Source organism: Heloderma suspectum, chromosome W, assembly GCF_057233095.1.
Source record: "Heloderma suspectum isolate Gila_16-S chromosome W, 16-S_ref, whole genome shotgun sequence".
Classification (NCBI taxonomy): Eukaryota; Metazoa; Chordata; class Lepidosauria; order Squamata; family Helodermatidae; genus Heloderma; species Heloderma suspectum.
In genome coordinates this window covers 35,814,327-35,830,440 of record NC_139475.1, presented here as the reverse complement: position 1 = coordinate 35,830,440, position 16,114 = coordinate 35,814,327, and the positions used below count along the sequence as shown (strand labels likewise).

Here is a 16,114-nt window from a genome sequence, read left to right as displayed (position 1 = left end):
ACTTACCTCGTGCAAATGTCCCTCACGGCGGCAGTCCCGGCGGCAGTGCAGTGGCGGCCGGTCTTCCGACTGGCTGCCGCCGCCGCCATTTCCAAATAAAGTGTAAAAAAAAAAAAAAAACGTGATAGGCTACATAAAGATTTACGTAGCCTATCACGGCTAGATTTTCAAAGTCAGCCGTGATAGGCTACATAAATCTTTACGTAGCCTATCACGGCTGACTTTGAGGAAAAAAAAAAAGCGCATACATAAATGGCGGCGCCCATGGGTGCCGCCATTTGTATTCCTTATTTGGGCACGGGTAGTCTACGTAAAGATTTACATAGACTATGGCGAAAATAAGGGCAACACTATTTGCGTTGCCCTTATTTTCGCCGTAGTCTACGTAAATCTTTACGTAGACTACCCGTGCCCAAATAAGGAACGCATTTGCGTACATGCTTCTTTTTTTTTTTTCAAAGTCAGCCATGATAGGCTATGTAAATCTTTACGTAGCCCATCATGGTTTTTTTTTTAATTTTTCTTTTTTCTTTCGCGGCCGGAGAGGCGGGGTGCTCCCCCCGGCCAGAATTTCAGCGGGGAGGGATGGGGCGCCTCCCCCCCGGCCAGAATTTCGGCAGGGGGGGGCGGGGCGCCTCCCCATCCGCCAAGAATTTCGGGGGGAGAAACGGAGCGCCTCCCCCCCCCCCGAAAAAAGCTGCGGGACCAGGTAAGGGACTTTCATCCATCCCTACCCTTAAACCAAAGCTTGTTTGATCCTAGAATTCCCCATAAGCTGAGAGGTGACTGTAAGAGCAACAGATATTCAGCAAAGTCCGGGTCCCTTGACACAATGGGAAGTATCCAAGTATCCAACCACTAGTGCAATGGGAACCAGCAGATCCTGAAGCAACTGGAAACAAGCCCAAATACTTGTTTCTAGAATGGGGCAAGTCAGTGGATCTCACATAAGGGAGTTCTGCCGACCTGCCCCTTTCAGGCAACAAGCATTTCTGCTTGTTTCCAGGGTTGCTTTAGAGCCTTTCTATATGAGGCATTTATTGTATGATCATGATTCCTCACTCATGGTAGTTTGCGGGTGCTTTATACCACATCACCATCCCCCAGGGCCTCTCCCATTGTTTGCAACCATTTTAGCATTTTTTTCTCCACCAAGGAAAGTCTGGTGTATCTGTGAATGGCAGCATGAAACCCTAGCATATTTGCACAATTCCTCCATACCATAGCACCACCTAGTAGTTGTGTAATACAACGTATAGAAAGGCAGAGAAAGAAAAACCTGGGGGAAAAAACACGTGTAAAGGAGCCAAACTTAATTCCACAAAGAATGCGGAAACTTCAGTAAAGTGGCGGGTTAAAAGCCTGATGTAAAAAAGCATTTAGAAAGTGCTAATGGTTGGTCCTGTGGGCACAACAGAAGGAGCAGAGGTACAGTGGCAGTGTGCTGGTTCGCACAATGTAACAGACCACCATGGTTTAATTTAGCTGTGGGGGCTCTTGCATTGTGCTGGGCACCATTTTTGCATGGGATCCAGCTTACCGTGGCTTGCCATGTTGTGTGAACCCATGCAGCACGGCTTGTTGGGAGTGGGCAGCAACCCATCAATAGCCCATGGCTTATTTGGGGGTTGCATCCAACTCTAACAAGCCATGCTGCTCAGGTTCGCATGACACAGTAAGCTGGGCACTCATAGACACCTGGCACAATACCCCATGGTTGGCTGTTGTGTTGCGCGAACTAGCCCAGTGCTGGATACTGCCCATTATTTATTACTTCAGTGTAGCTAGACTTAAAATAAATGTTATCCAGTTACACAATTTATCTAATATCAATACTGATTCATTCATCTAAAATCTGTAATGATTCATTACCTCCCAATGCCCTTCAATATACACATGAGAGCAGTTAACTAGATGTCTGTTCCTGGATTTTTAGAATGGCTTAACATAAAGGAAACACATCCAGTAGAAAATAAACACAGAGCAATAATAGATTTGATTGGCTAGTTTTATTTTAAAATACAACAGACAGGATCACTTTAAATCCTGTACTGATAAATACGAAGGGGAATTGATTTTGACTGGCTACCAAATTAATTAGCATGGAATTCTCCAAAGCATAAGATTCACACATGCTTTTTCCTTATGAGGTGATCTCTTCAATTGAGACTGGGTCTCAGCACAATAATGTAGCATTTGAGGAGGAAGATGCAACCCAGGAGACCAGCACCACAGGCCAAGATGGAGAAGACCTCCACGGCCACCATGGACTTCCCCTTGGTGCTCAGGTAGGTTGGCACACAGGAGACCCAAACACTGCGAAGCACCAGCATGCTGAAGGTGATAAACTTGGCTTCGTTGAAGCTGTTGGGCAATTTCCTTGCTAGGAAAGCCACCGCGAAGCTGACGAGAGCCAGGAAAACCATGTAACCCAGGACAGTGTAAAACATGGTGGCTGAGCCTTCGTTACATTCCACTACCATCTTGCCACCCAGGGCATGGAAGTCCAAGTTTGGGAATGGGGGAGAGGTTACCAGCCAGATGGCACAGATAAGAGCTTGGATGAGGGGACAGGCCAGGACAATGGAGTTTGTCAGTTGTCTCTCCAACAATTTCTTCTCATGTTTCCTGGCTTGGTGGCCATGAAGACCAGAACCACCATGACAGTTTTTGCAAAAATGGAAGAAACAGCAATAGCGAAGGTGATGCTGAAAGCAGTTTGTTGGAGAAGACAGGTGAGCTTTCTGGGATGACTGATAAACAGGAAGGAGCAGAGGAAGCAGAGCATGAGGGCATGGAGGAGGAAGTAGGTGAGGTCTCAATTGTTGGCTTTGACAATTGGGGTGTCACAGTGCTTAATGAAGGCTGCCAGCACTAGAGATGTGATCATAGAGAGGAAAAGAGCCAGAAAAGCTAAAATGAACCCCAGTGTCTCTTGATATGAAAGGAAGTTGTCGGCTCCTGCCAGCTGACCGCAGCTGGCAGCGATAAATCACTGGCTGATAACAGGGCCGTAAACCTGTCCAAGGCTGCGAGAGGGAAATGGCGGCTGGGGCAGGGAACTTTACCAGGGCAGTTGAACCAAGGCGATGTGGCAGAGAGAAGTCTGGTGTCCAGTCCCAAGTCCAAACCACACGGGGAACACAAGCAAGACAGTGGGTCAGGGCCGAAGCTGAGGTCCGGAGTGAGGTATGATCCGGGCCTTGGCTGAGATCCAGCTCCTGCCTGCTTCTGCTTTTAAGGGCCGTGTCCTGAAGCAGCTGCATCCAATCGGTCCTCCTGCCTCTGAGAGCCTCTGTGTCTTAAACGGACAGAGGCTCGCCTACGCTGCTCCCTTACATGCAGCTGCCTTCGCTCTGTGGGGGTTGGGGGGGTTCCGCCCTCCGACTCCTCTGGGGGGGCTGCAGCCAGGCCTGGAGCATCCACAGGGGGCTCAGGGGCTTGGGCTCCTTCTGCACTGGTCCCTTCCCCTGGGTCCGGAGCCTGCCATTCCTCTTCGTCCTCGGAGGAGTCCGAGGGAAGTATGACAGACGTGGATAATTTTGGGGATACACTGGTCTTGGTTCTTATTTGGGTGTTGATCTTCTGGATATGGGACACAGTGAACTGCATCTGAAAAGAACAGCAACTATTGAAGTATCTCAAACATGACTCAGATGTTCAATTTGTGGGGGCCAGTTTAGCCCACAAAAGAGTGGTTGGAAAAATCAATTCTGCAGCTACTGTACACCAAAGTGCACAAACTCCCTTTCATTGCTCTCTCTTTAAGCTTTGGCAATATATTTCATGAGTCAGAAAAGGTACAAAACACTTTTTTCCCCGCAACAGCCACCTATACCAGACTCATGGTCAATATTCTGCAAGGAAGAAAATCCCAAATTCTGCAACTAGAAATGAGAACTGTTTAACTGTAAGAACTGAACCACAATCTGTCACCTGCAGTGACTTCTTAATGAGCAACCAAGCAAATAAATAAATACCTGTCATTTTCTTGAGACTATGAACTGTCCCCACAGGAGATTTTTTTTGCAGAGGCTACAGAACAGGTTGTGGAAGACACTATATGGAAAAAGGCAATCTATTTGAGACCGGGGTATCATACTCCAATTGTTACAAGAATGAGCAGCCACCCACCCTGATCAGTCCAAACAGCAGGTCTGATGTCAAAACAACCTAAGTTGGAAACATGGCTTTCAAAAACCTATGCATGAAAAGCTGAACTAATGTGAATATGAAAGCAAACCCAACCAATACTGTACTTGCGAGTATTACTGCTTTGCTAAGAGTTATTATTTTATTATTTAAATAGAAGATTTCTTCAGGAAAACATAAGTACTTTGCAAACAAAATGGAATTTACAGGGGGGAAAATTCCTAAGGCAAATGGTAGACTCTTCTCCTTGTGTGTGAGCTTGTCTGAACTTCACTCTTCTACCAATATGTTCTACACTTTAATATGGTTCTCAAGATTTCAACTACCTGTCTGGTTAGAAAAGGTCCCTTCCAGACAACCATCACATCTGTAGCAGCAAACTGGCTTCCCATCCAGAACTTTCTTCCTGTGTCCTGGAGAGCACCTCTCCACACACCTCACAGAGGGCATCTTCTGAAAGGGAAAAGAGGATATCCAGGTGAGAGAAATTGTATTAAACAGGACTCAGAACTACTTGGTGGAATTTCCTATTACATGATGGATAGGCTCAGCAATTTAGGAAGGCCAAATCTCTTCTGGATGTCTGCAGGTTATTTTGGACCATCATAATAGAGGCTCAGATAAAATATATTCTGAGACAGAAACAGGAACATTGGAAGTTGCCTTCTACTGGTCCAGCTATTGTCTCCACTGACTGACAACGGCTTTTGCGAGTTTCAGATAGGGGCCTTTTTCTAGCCCTGCCCGGAGATGCTGGAAATCAAACCTGGGACTTCCTGCATGCCACAATTGTGCTTTCCCACTGGGCAACAGCCCCTCCCTGGATTCAAGAGGCCTTTGGTCTCATCTAGAAAGACATCTCCTATTCTCAAGGGACAGAACTGCAACATTCTTTAGTTTTCATATGAATCTAGACCATTCACTTCAACCCCACCTCTGCAGGCCACACGATCGTATCAGAGTGAATGGTGAAGTCTTGGCCTGGGGGAGCTCCTGGATCTACCTGTCCTACTTTCACAGGGGCAAAAGACTCATTTGGGAAGAGGATCCAGTTCAAGATGTCATATCTCTCACCATTTTCCATGAAAGATACTTCATCTCCAGCACTGTTGTTAAACCAGATGTGCCTCAATGCACCAAGAATCTGAAATGAAAGAGAAGCTGAGAAAATAGGGGTAATTGTGAGTGTGGTCTTGTCTATACTGTAAATGCCATCAAATTAAGAGACTGTCTTTTTCTGTACTCCATTATTTAGTTTAACACCTAAAGTTGCTTCTTCATTGGGCAGTGTTAGAAGGTGCTTATGGTTTGGGGGCTTTTGGGCTGGTGTCCGCTTGTGTCAACACACCTTCAGATCTTTGGGTGGGACCTGCCTGGTGTTTGCTTCTGCAGATTTCAATGGGGACTAATACTGCTTTACAGACTAGCACTGTGGGGTTCATCACACGAGGCTGAAATCCTACATCCTTACCAGGGCTTTCTGCTTCTGGATTCTTTACAGGATTAAGATTGGCACCTTTACATAAGTGAATGCATGCTTTGAATCAAGGACTTCCTTTCTCAGGAAGTTCTGTATGTTTCTAGATGTTTCATTTTATAGCCACTAGATGGTGCTGTGATTATAGCGCAATGCCATCATTACGCACAGTCAGTAGATCAGATTAATGTCCCTTATCACGTTATCTTTGATCTTTTAAAAAGCGGGATAAAGGTCATAAACCATGGGAAGGGCCCTGGAGGTTGACAATGTTTTGTAAAGGACCCTCAAACTTCCATGAGCAACCAATCTTGATCTCACAATATAAGCCCCATGTAGAGAAGCTGTGTGTGTTGTGGGGGTTGCTTGATTCTCCCCTCCTCAATACCCACATTTCTACGTATGTAATTATTATTACAGAAACACAATATCTTTTAAAATACATCATTGTTGTTGTTGTTGTTGTTATTATCATCGAAACACTATAAGCCTCAGCTACTCTTTACTCACTTCCTATTGTCCCAGTCATGGTCTGAAGGCACATAAGATAAGACAGCTACCTTGCTCAAGCTAAGCAGGTCTGGGTATTGTCAGTGTTTGGAGGGGAAACCACCTGGGAACTTCCACGATGGAAGAGAGGTGGGATATAAATGGGGAAAAAAAATAGAAATTGCTTTTTAAGGGAACCGATGGCCACCAAAGAATATCCATGGGGAATGTCTCTCCTAGAATCTTTAGAATGGACTAATAGCCCTTCTCCCAGGCTCACCCTTTGCTTCCAGGATGGCCTTTAAAAAATCGCCAAGGTACTTTCTTGTTTGAAGGAGGACATTACCTGCCACAGCTGGACATTCAGAAGCCTGTTTCCGTCCCCCATCATTGCATGTTTGGATCCCGATATGTGCACAGAATGTAATGCATGTGCCACGGCATAGACAGCATTGTAGATTCTGTAGCCATGACTGGCCATGCTCATTTTGAACACAGAGGCTGGCAGGCCCTCTAGTTTCTCTTTCCCAGTACAGACACTCTCTTCCCATTCAGAGGTTTTGCCTGATTTCAGAAACTGACAGCCAAATGCTGTTTCCCACCTGTCATGGAGAAAGATGCCTCCTTGCAGTTGAAATGGGTCTAAAACACTGAGAAAATGCTTGAATGCTGGCACATCCCTTCTGTGGACTCTGAAGTGCAAAGCACCATGGAAAGGTTGTAGCTATCGCCTGTCCAACTGGGATCCTGTCGCAGAAATGTCCCAATCGGATGTTAGAATCCAGACCTTCCGAAATGGGGTCTTGGTCTTTTCTTCATGAACAGCCAATAACTTTGTGAATGGTTGTATAACACTCGAATCTCCAAAGAGAATCATGACTTGGGGCTCAAACCAATAACTAGTTATAAGAACAAATTCTGCTAGAAACAGAAGGGCCATTTTACTGAGCATTATGATGAAGGCCACACAGATGCCATTCTGTGTGAGCATTGGTCTCAGTGTCTGGATGAAATTTTCACCTCTCTCATCACTGGAAGCAAACAGCCCAATCCAGTTCCAGTGGAAATGCAGGAGCAGCCAGACCAAGCCCACATACTGAGCAATTTCCTTGGGATCAATCTGGAAGAAGGAAGGAAATACCGTTTCCGCTCTCTGAAAAGGTTTGCAGAAGCCATAACCAAGCTGAAGGAAGGAATTTCCAGAGGAGTAGCTGTGTATTCCGTTGCAGCAAAAACAACAAAACAGTTTTGTAGCACTTTAAATATTAACATATTTTTATGGTGTAAGGATTCGTGGACTCCTACAACCCACTTCAACAGATGCATGAAGTGTTATCCTGAAGGAAGATGTTCATTTAAAAAATTGATTTCTAAATGTAAGCTGAAGCTCTCTGATGACTTTAAGACTTCCACCAGTGTGGTTATTGTCCCAAAATTCAGGGCTGCCCTTGGGCTAACCCTGACAAAATTTCTAACCATTGGAATGAATAAGCCTTCATATTTATATTCAAATAATGTGACTCTTTCTAAGCAACTTGGAGGCTTTTAGATTTTAGGTCATCCTCCCAAATACCTCTAAATTACCTCATAAGGTACATGGCTCAAACCAATCAAGTTTCATGTAGAAATGTGTCCAGACACAAAAATAGAAAATGTGACACAATAGGTGAGTTTGCACATCACAATAAGCCATCCTGAAAACAAACCATGGGGGTTTGTTTAATCCATCTTTAACCCACACTGCTGTCAGATGATCAGGCATTCGCTGGCATGCCATGTTTTGTTTCTCCCTTCGTTGTCCCACCCAGGGCCTTTTTTGCATCCCCTCCCCCCCCCCCCGATTTTGGGGGAGATTTGCACACATTCACATTAACTAAGGTGTACAATTCTGGAAAGTAAAAAAAAGGTCTGCAAATTAGGAAAAATGTGTGCAAATTTCACGGTTGATCACTGCTTGATTTGCAGAATTTGTGCAGAGTGACTAATGATCGCAAGTGTGAATGGAAATCGGGCAAGCAGGTGTTTCCAGCCTGACATACAGCTAGCGAAATCACAAGGCAGCAAGCGAGATGGTCAGGTTTTTGCTGCTTTTGCCAAGTGATCCTGTAGTCTTTTGGCATAAGCCATCGTGCCAGGTTGTAATGGCCCCAGGCCTGTAACCAAGTGACCAGTCGTTTTAGAGGGGCCTAGAGATCCATACCCCTTCATGGATCACTGCCTTGTTGTGGCGAAGGGGCTTGCGTAACTCAGTGAAGCCATAAGCTATGCCGTGCAGGGCCACCCAAGACGGACAGGTCATGGCAGAGAGTTCTGACAAAATGTGGTCCACTGGAGAAGGAAATGGCAACCCACTCCAGGATTCTTGCCAAGAAAACCCCATGAAAAGTATCACAAGGCTAAAAGAGATGACGCCGGAAGATGAGCCCCTCAGGTCGGAAGGTGTCCAATATGCTACTGGGGATGAGCAGAGGGTATTTCCAAGTAGCGCCAGAAAGAGTGAAGCGGCTGGGCCAAACCCGAAAGGTCACTCAGCTGTGGATGTGTCTGGTGGTGAAAAGAAAATCCGATGCTGTAAAGAACAATATTGTTTAGGAACCTGGAATGTCAGATCAATGAATCAAGGTAAGCTGGAGGTGGTCAAACATGAGATGGCAAGATTGAACATCGACATCTTGGGAATCAGAGAACTAAAATGGACAGGCATGGGCGAATTTAATTCAGGTGACCATCATATCTACTATTGTGGCCAAGAATCCCTTAGAAGAAATGGAGTAGCACTCATAGTCAACAAAAGGGTGGGAAAAGCAGTACTGGGGTACAATCTTAAAAATGATAGAATGATCTCAGTACGAATCCAAGGCAAACCATTCAACATCACAGTAATTCAAGTCTATGCCCCAACCACTGAGGCCGAAGAAGCTGAGGTTGATCGGTTCTATGAAGACCTACAACACCTTCTAGAACTAACACCAAAAAAAGATGTCCTCTTCATCATAGGGGATTGGAATGCTAAAGTAGGAAGTCAAGAAATCACCGGGATAACAGGCAGACATGGCCTTGGTGTACAAAATGAAGCAGGACAAAAGCTAATAGAGTTTTGCCAAGAGAACATGCTGATCATAGCAAACACTCTTTTCCAGCAGCACAAGAGGCGACTCTACACATGGACGTCACCAGATGGTCAATATCGAAATCAGATTGATTATGTCCTTTGCAGCCAAAGATGGAGAAGCTCCATACAGTCAGTCAAAACAAGACCTGGAGCTGACTGTGGCTCAGATCATGAGCTGCTTCTTGCAAAATTTCGGCTTAAATTGAAGAACATAGGGAAAACCACTAAACCGTTCAGGTATGACCTAAATCATATCCCTTATGAATACACAGTGGAGGTGAGGAATAGATTTCAGGGATTAGATCTGATAGACAGAGTGCCTGAGGAACTATGGACGGAGGTCCGTAACATTGTTCAGGAGGCAGCAACTCAATCCATCCCAAAGAAAAAGAAATGCAAGAAAGCCAAGTGGCTGTCTGATGAGGCTTTACAAGTAGCTCACGAAAGAAGGGAAGCGAAAAGCAAGGGAGAAAGGGGAAGATATATCCAACTGAATGCAGAGTTCCAGAGAATAGCAAGGAGAGACAAGAAGGCCTTCTTAAATGAACAATGCAAAGAAATTGAGGAAAACAACAGAATGGGAAAGACTAGAGATTTCTTCAAGAAAATTGGAGATCTCAAGGGAACGTTTTGTGCAAAGACGGGCATGATAAAGGACAAAGAAGGCAGGGACCTAACAGAAGCAGATGAGATTAAGAAGAGGTGGCAAGAATACACAGAAGAACTATACAGGAAAGATCTGAATGTCCCTGATAGCCATGATAGTGCGGTCACTGAACTTGAGCCAGACATCCTAGAGAGTGAAGTCAAGTGGGCCTTAGGAAGCATTAGTAACAACAAAGCTAGCGGAGATGACAGTATTCCAGCCGAGCTATTTAAAATCCTAACAGATGATGCTGTTAAAGTGCTGCATTCAATATGCCAACAAATCTGGAACACTCAACAGTGGCCACAAGACTGGAAAAGGTCAGTTTACATTCCAATTCCAAAGAAGGGCAACGCCAAAGAGTGTTCAAACTACCGCACAATTGCGCTCATTTCACATGCCAGCAAGGTGATGCTCAAAATCCTACAAGCTAGGCTTCAGCAGTATGCGAACCGAGAACTACCGGAAGTACAAGCTGGGTTTCGAAGAGGCAGAGGAACTAGAGATGAAATCGCCAACATTCGCTGCATCATGGAGAAAGCAAGAGAATTCCAGAAAAACGTCTATTTCTGCTTCACTGACTACGCTAAAGCCTTTGATTGTGTGGATCACAACAAACTGTGGCAAATTCTTAAAGGGATGGGAGTACCAGACCACCTTACCTGTCTCCTGAGAAACCTGTACCAGGGTCAAGAAGCAACAGTAAGAACCAGACATGGAACAACCGATTGGTTCAAAATTGGGAAAGGAGTACGACAAGGCTGCAAAATTTCACCCTGGTTATTTAACTTATATGCAGAGTACATCATGAGAAATGCCGGGTTGGATGAATCAGAGGTCGGAATTAAGATTGCCGGGAGAATTATCAACAACCTCCGATACGCAGACGATACCACCCTAATGGCAGAAAGCGAAGAGGATCTCAAGAGCCTCTTGTTGAGGGTGAAAGAGGAGAGTGCAAAAGCTGGTTTGAAACTCAACATTAAAAAAACTAAGATCGTGGCATCTGGCCCCATCACTTCCTGGCATATAGAAGGGGAAGAAATGGAAGCAGTGACAGATTTTACTTTCTTAGGCTCCAAGATCACCACAGACGGTGACTGTAGCCATGAAATTAAAAGACGCTTGCTCCTTGGGAGGAAAGCTATGGCCAACCTAGACAGCATAGTAAGAAGCAGAGACATCACCTTGCCGACAAAGGTCCGTCTAATCAAAGCTATGGTTTTCCCAGTAGTAATGTATGGCTGTGAGAGCTGGACTATAAGGAAGGCTGAGCGCCGAAGAATTGACGCTTTCTAACTGTGGTGCTGGAGAAGACTCTTACGAGTCCCCTGGACTGCAAGGAGGTCAAATCAGTCAATCCTAAAGGAACTCAACCCTGAGTGCTCATTGGAAGGACAGATAATGAAGCTGAAGCTCCAATATTTTGGCCACCTAATGCGAAGAGAAAACTCCCTGGAAAAGACCCTGATGCTGGGAAAGACTGAAGGCAAAAGGAGAAGGGGACGGCAGAGGATGAGATGGCTAGATAGCATCACGAATGCAATGAATATGAACTTGAGCATGCTCCGGGAGAGAGCGCAGGACAGGAAGGCCTGGCGTGCTATGGTCCATGGGGTCACGAAGAGTCGGACACGACTGAACGACTGAACAACAACAGAGATCCATAATCCTGTTTGCATTTGCTTCGTTATGAGGTGCAGTTCTCTTGCTAGTGGGCCTCTTCGCTGGTAAGATGAGTCAAAGGTCGATATCGCCGCCTCAGCACATTCCATGCTAACAAGCTCTGAACCTTATCAGGGCTGGGGAAGCGCCTGAGAAGTGAGGCTCTGTTTACAGGTGGCCGTGTTGGGAAAGTTCCGATTGTCTCCCCTCTGACGTGGGGCTGTTAGCCTCTGCTGGGAAAGTTGCAGATGAACGCTAATTAACGCTTGCTGCTGTCATGCTGCCTCACTGCTGACGTGTATGGTATAAGACCCACTGTACCCCTTGGCTCGGGGTTCAGAGAAGCTGTCTGATCCAACCACTGGGTACGCCTGTGCGCTGTGAGTACTCAATAAAGGCTCCTTGCGAGCAAACCTTTGAGTTTGATTTATCACTTTCTCGGCACCTCTAAATTCTGGAAACCCACTGCAGGGGCATACACAGGTTCACATGTCATGACAAGCTACTCTGAAAACAAGCCACCACAACATACCATGGGTTCTCAGGGTGGCTTGCATGTGGTTAACAAACCATGCTGAAGCCACCAGGTTAAGACATCATGACAAACCACTGTGAAACAAACAAGGCTGACAACCCACTGTGGGTTGTCGTGTCATGCAAACCAGGTCAGTGTTAGTGGGGCATATTCAGACACCCCTGAAGTGCCCCCAGTTTGAACACTTTGTGTTTACATCTTAAGGCCCATGGCTAAAACAAAAGCTATTTTGTATGGAAATTTGACCCAATATGTAAAACACTGACAGTTTTTACACTGTGTGTGTCTGGAGGGCTTCTCCCAATCTCCAGAGGGGTAGCTGTGTTGGCCAGTTGCAGCAAGAAGAACAAGAAGTTTTATAATACTTTATTCATTTGAGAGTCTTTGAAATGTCACAAGACTCATTGCTGTTTCCCCCAATCCAAAACTTTACTCACTAATTCCAGCCAGCAAACCATGGCTGGCTGGGATTAGTCACACAATAGCCATCTGAGATTCCTGGCTACCACCAAGGTTATGCATGGCAGGTTAGCCAAAGTCAGAAGGTCAGTTACTCCTGACATCCAGAATTGTAGCACATGTCCCCTTCTAAGATTGTACAACCTTGTAAGATATACAGCCTTCAACCGGGACCCAAAAACAGTGCAGCTGAGAGGAAGGCAGGGGTATTTCCATTGGACGTCCGAGAAAAAATGTGGGGCTGTTGAAATCTTTTCCACCCACTCACTCACAAACATTTTAGGTTTCAGGATATGATACTCTAGGGCAGCTTCACCCTCTCAACTCAGCCCTCACGGACAGATCCCTTCTCACTGAAACAGCCCCCTTGCACACTCCCTTAGCGCCCCGGCATTACCCATCAGCCTTCCCTAAGCTCCTTCATTATATCTCCCCCCTCCCCCTCCAACAGAAACGTCCACACACCCAGCTGGATTGAATTTTACACACACACACACACACTGGTGTAGTGGTAAATTTGGAAGTGCAGGAGCTCATTCTGACAGTCTCCAAGGGCAATGCAAAAATCTCAGGCAGCTGTGTCAATCCATATCAACAAACCAGTTCTAGGAGTTTTCATCTCCACCAGGAGCACACCTTTGGTAAAGCGAAGAGGTCTTAACTGCCCATTCCAGACCAAGTCGTCCCAAATACTTTGCATTCCAACATGGAAGAATATATTGTTGCTTGGAAATTCATTCCCCCACAGCTACAGTGAGGATCACAGCTGAGCTCAGAGGGAACAGGGAATTCTGAGGGGGTGGCAGATGACATCAGAGTCCCTGCTCATGAAAAAGTGCCAGGGCTGCGTCTCTGCACGCCCTGTCTCCATTACACCACTGCTACACACCCACTGCATGGGTAAGAGCTGTTTTCAGGGATGGGATTTTGAACCTCTGTATTCCTGAGTTCTATAGAACCTTCTTACCTGTGGGATCTTGAGGATGCCCATTAGAGATGCTATCTGCCTTGAGGATGTGGAATCAAGACTCCCAATAACAGAGAGCAGTTTATCCCACCTCTCACATTTATAATTAGGAAACATTTGGCCCTGTGTGTAGAGCAGAGACAGGGTGTTCACATAGGTCCTTCTTCCAACATTGCCATGGTCGCAGATGCAGAAGCTGAGGGTGGCATTGGGTAGGAGAGTTGTATCCTCATTGAGCTCATTGATGACAAATACCAAGGCCAGGATGTGCTGGTAGTTCCTGGTTATCAACCTGCAATGAAATTGAGATTGAGAGGTGAGTGGGGATCCCAACAGATCTGCTGAGAAGTGGAGGATAATTAAGTCCATTTGGCTCAACCCTCTTTGAACAAAGTCATAACCTTCTAGACCAAAGACATCTTCAGTCTATGAACCAGGGATGCTGAACTTCTTTCAGCCTGAGGGCCAAATTGATGGGATTTTTTAGTAATGATGTCTCCTGTTAGAAAGACAGTGAGCAGAGAAAAACAAAACAAAAAAGCAAAACAAAAAGAGCATTTATCAGTCCCACACGCACACAGGGCTATCTTAGAATAAAAGGAGACCACACCTTTCTTTAATGAAGAAAAGGTAAAATGGTAAAATATTCTTGCATATAAAGGTAAAAATAAAAAGGTAAAAGGTAAATTATTCTTGCATATAAAATGCAGGTACACAGTAGAGTTTCAAAAAGAGTTTGTTCAGTCCAGTTTGTATTCCATTACACAGGCAGGTGCGAGAGAGCAAACACATGTGCTCCCAGAGATGGGGGACGTTCGGGGGGGGGGGAGCAAAAGGAAGAAATCACAGGAAACCACATTGTAGGCTAGAGATCCTAAGGCTAGCTGTGGTCTAAATTCCCATGCATAAACTAACTGAAACACTGTCCCCTTCCAGTAACTTGCAGATGAGGCTGCAATATTCCCAACATGAATTCCATTTCGGAGACAGTCTTTGGGACTGCCTTCCAGTAGTGGGCAGGGCTGAAGGCAAAAGCTGCAGGGCCCAAACCCACAAAATACCAGCATATGTTAGCTTCAAGCTCTTCCTGCCAGTTACTCAGTTTTAGGGGAGGCATTTCAACCTTTAAGAAAAGGGAGAAAGCACAAAAGCTGAGAAACCACTAAATGACCGGTGGTTGAGGAAAGGGGGTACGTTTCTTCACCCCTGTCATTAACCAAGGATTCACGAAGAAATTCAGATTGTGTCAGGGTGGACACTGAGCCCATGGAATCCCAGAGTAGTTCTGATTCTGAGGAAGAGCAGTCGCTCCTGGGAGGGGAGCGCGCTCCTCTTTCCCAGGGCCCACAGCTGGCGGAGATTCCGCCCACCGGCATTCCTAGCTTAGATAGCAGTCCTGGGAGTGACAGAGCGCGGGAAGCAGACGTGATGGAAGCTCACGCCTCACTGCACGGGGCCTTTCCAGATTATGGCCCAGATTAACCCTGTTGCTTTTCGCCTCCTTTCCGCGCCCTCCATCTGGCGCCGCTCTCTGCGTCTGCATCGCGCATCCACCAAGTCTGCTATCCGTGCTCGGTCACTCCCTGGACTGCTAACTAAACTAGGAATGCCGGTGGGAGGAATCTCCGTCAGCTGTTGGCCCTGGGAAAGAGGAGCGCGCTCCTCTCCCAAGAGCGACTGCTCTTCCTCAGAATCAGAACTACTCTGGGATTCCATGGGCTCAGTGTCCACCCTGACAGATTGTTTGATTGACACTCTCACACACAGAAACTCAAAGAGGTGCACTGGCACACAGGGCCGGTTCGCACAACACAACAGCCCATGGGTTAAACAACCCATGGGCTGTCAGAGGCGAGCAGGAGAGAGCAGACACACTGCTTTTGGTGCAACTGCCACTTCTGCTTTTAATCAGCCACCCAACAACAAGGTTAACTGTTGGGTTGTTTGGGGGCTAAACATCCCAGGGGTCTGGGTTTGGACAACATGCACAGCAACCTGCAAGTAAGCCCCTTGTGGGTTGCTGATTAAAAGCATAAGTGGCAGGGGTGCACCCACTCGTGAACAACAGCGCATGATGGGTTGTTTAACCCATAGGCTGTCATGTTGTGCAGACCAGGTCACAGTATTGCTAGCTGTAGATTCTAAGGACATCAGAAGATCCCTGCTGAATCAGAGGTCCACATAAGGCACATGTGTATTTATTTATTTATTTCATTTATATCCTGCCTTTTTTTCTCTTGCAAGGAACCTAAGGTGGCTTGCATGATCCTCCTCCTCTCTGTTTTATCCTCACAACAACAACCCTGTGAGGTAGGTTGGCCTGAGAGTCTGTGACTGGCCCAAAGTCACCCAGGGAGCTTCCATGGCCGAGTGGGGACTAGAACCCGGATCTCCCGGCTCCCAGTCCAACACTGTAGCCACTACACTACACTGGCTTTATTATCTATTTTTGTTATTTATATCCTGCCTTTCAGGTTGCCATGCAGAAGATGGAGAAGACTTGCTCTCTGTTGCTCCAGAGGGAAGGACAGGTCTAGAACCAACAGATGGAAATTGCAGGGAAGCAAATTTCAGCTCAATATTAGGACATGCTTCCTAACAGTGAGAGGTGG

The 16,114-nt window shown here is 46.1% G+C and overlaps 1 protein-coding gene across 3 annotated transcripts in view; it reads right to left on the bottom strand.

Moving 5' to 3' along the window:
* LOC146333966 (phosphatidylinositol 4-phosphate 5-kinase type-1 gamma-like) overlaps nt 1-16,114 on the bottom strand; it is a 144,931-nt gene that overhangs the window by 125,376 nt on the left and 3,441 nt on the right. For all 3 annotated transcript variants that reach the window (XR_014786415.1, XR_014786416.1, XM_084825084.1), the window contains exons 2-4: nt 13,503-13,794; nt 5,227-5,313; nt 4,479-4,605 (exon numbers count right to left, since the gene is read on the bottom strand). Coding sequence is in view for 1 of the 3 variants with exons in the window: in XM_084825084.1 (XP_084681210.1) it covers nt 4,479-4,605; nt 5,227-5,250 (151 nt within the window). In the remaining 2 variants the exon portion in view is untranslated. The remainder of the gene's footprint in view (nt 1-4,478; nt 4,606-5,226; nt 5,314-13,502; nt 13,795-16,114) is intronic.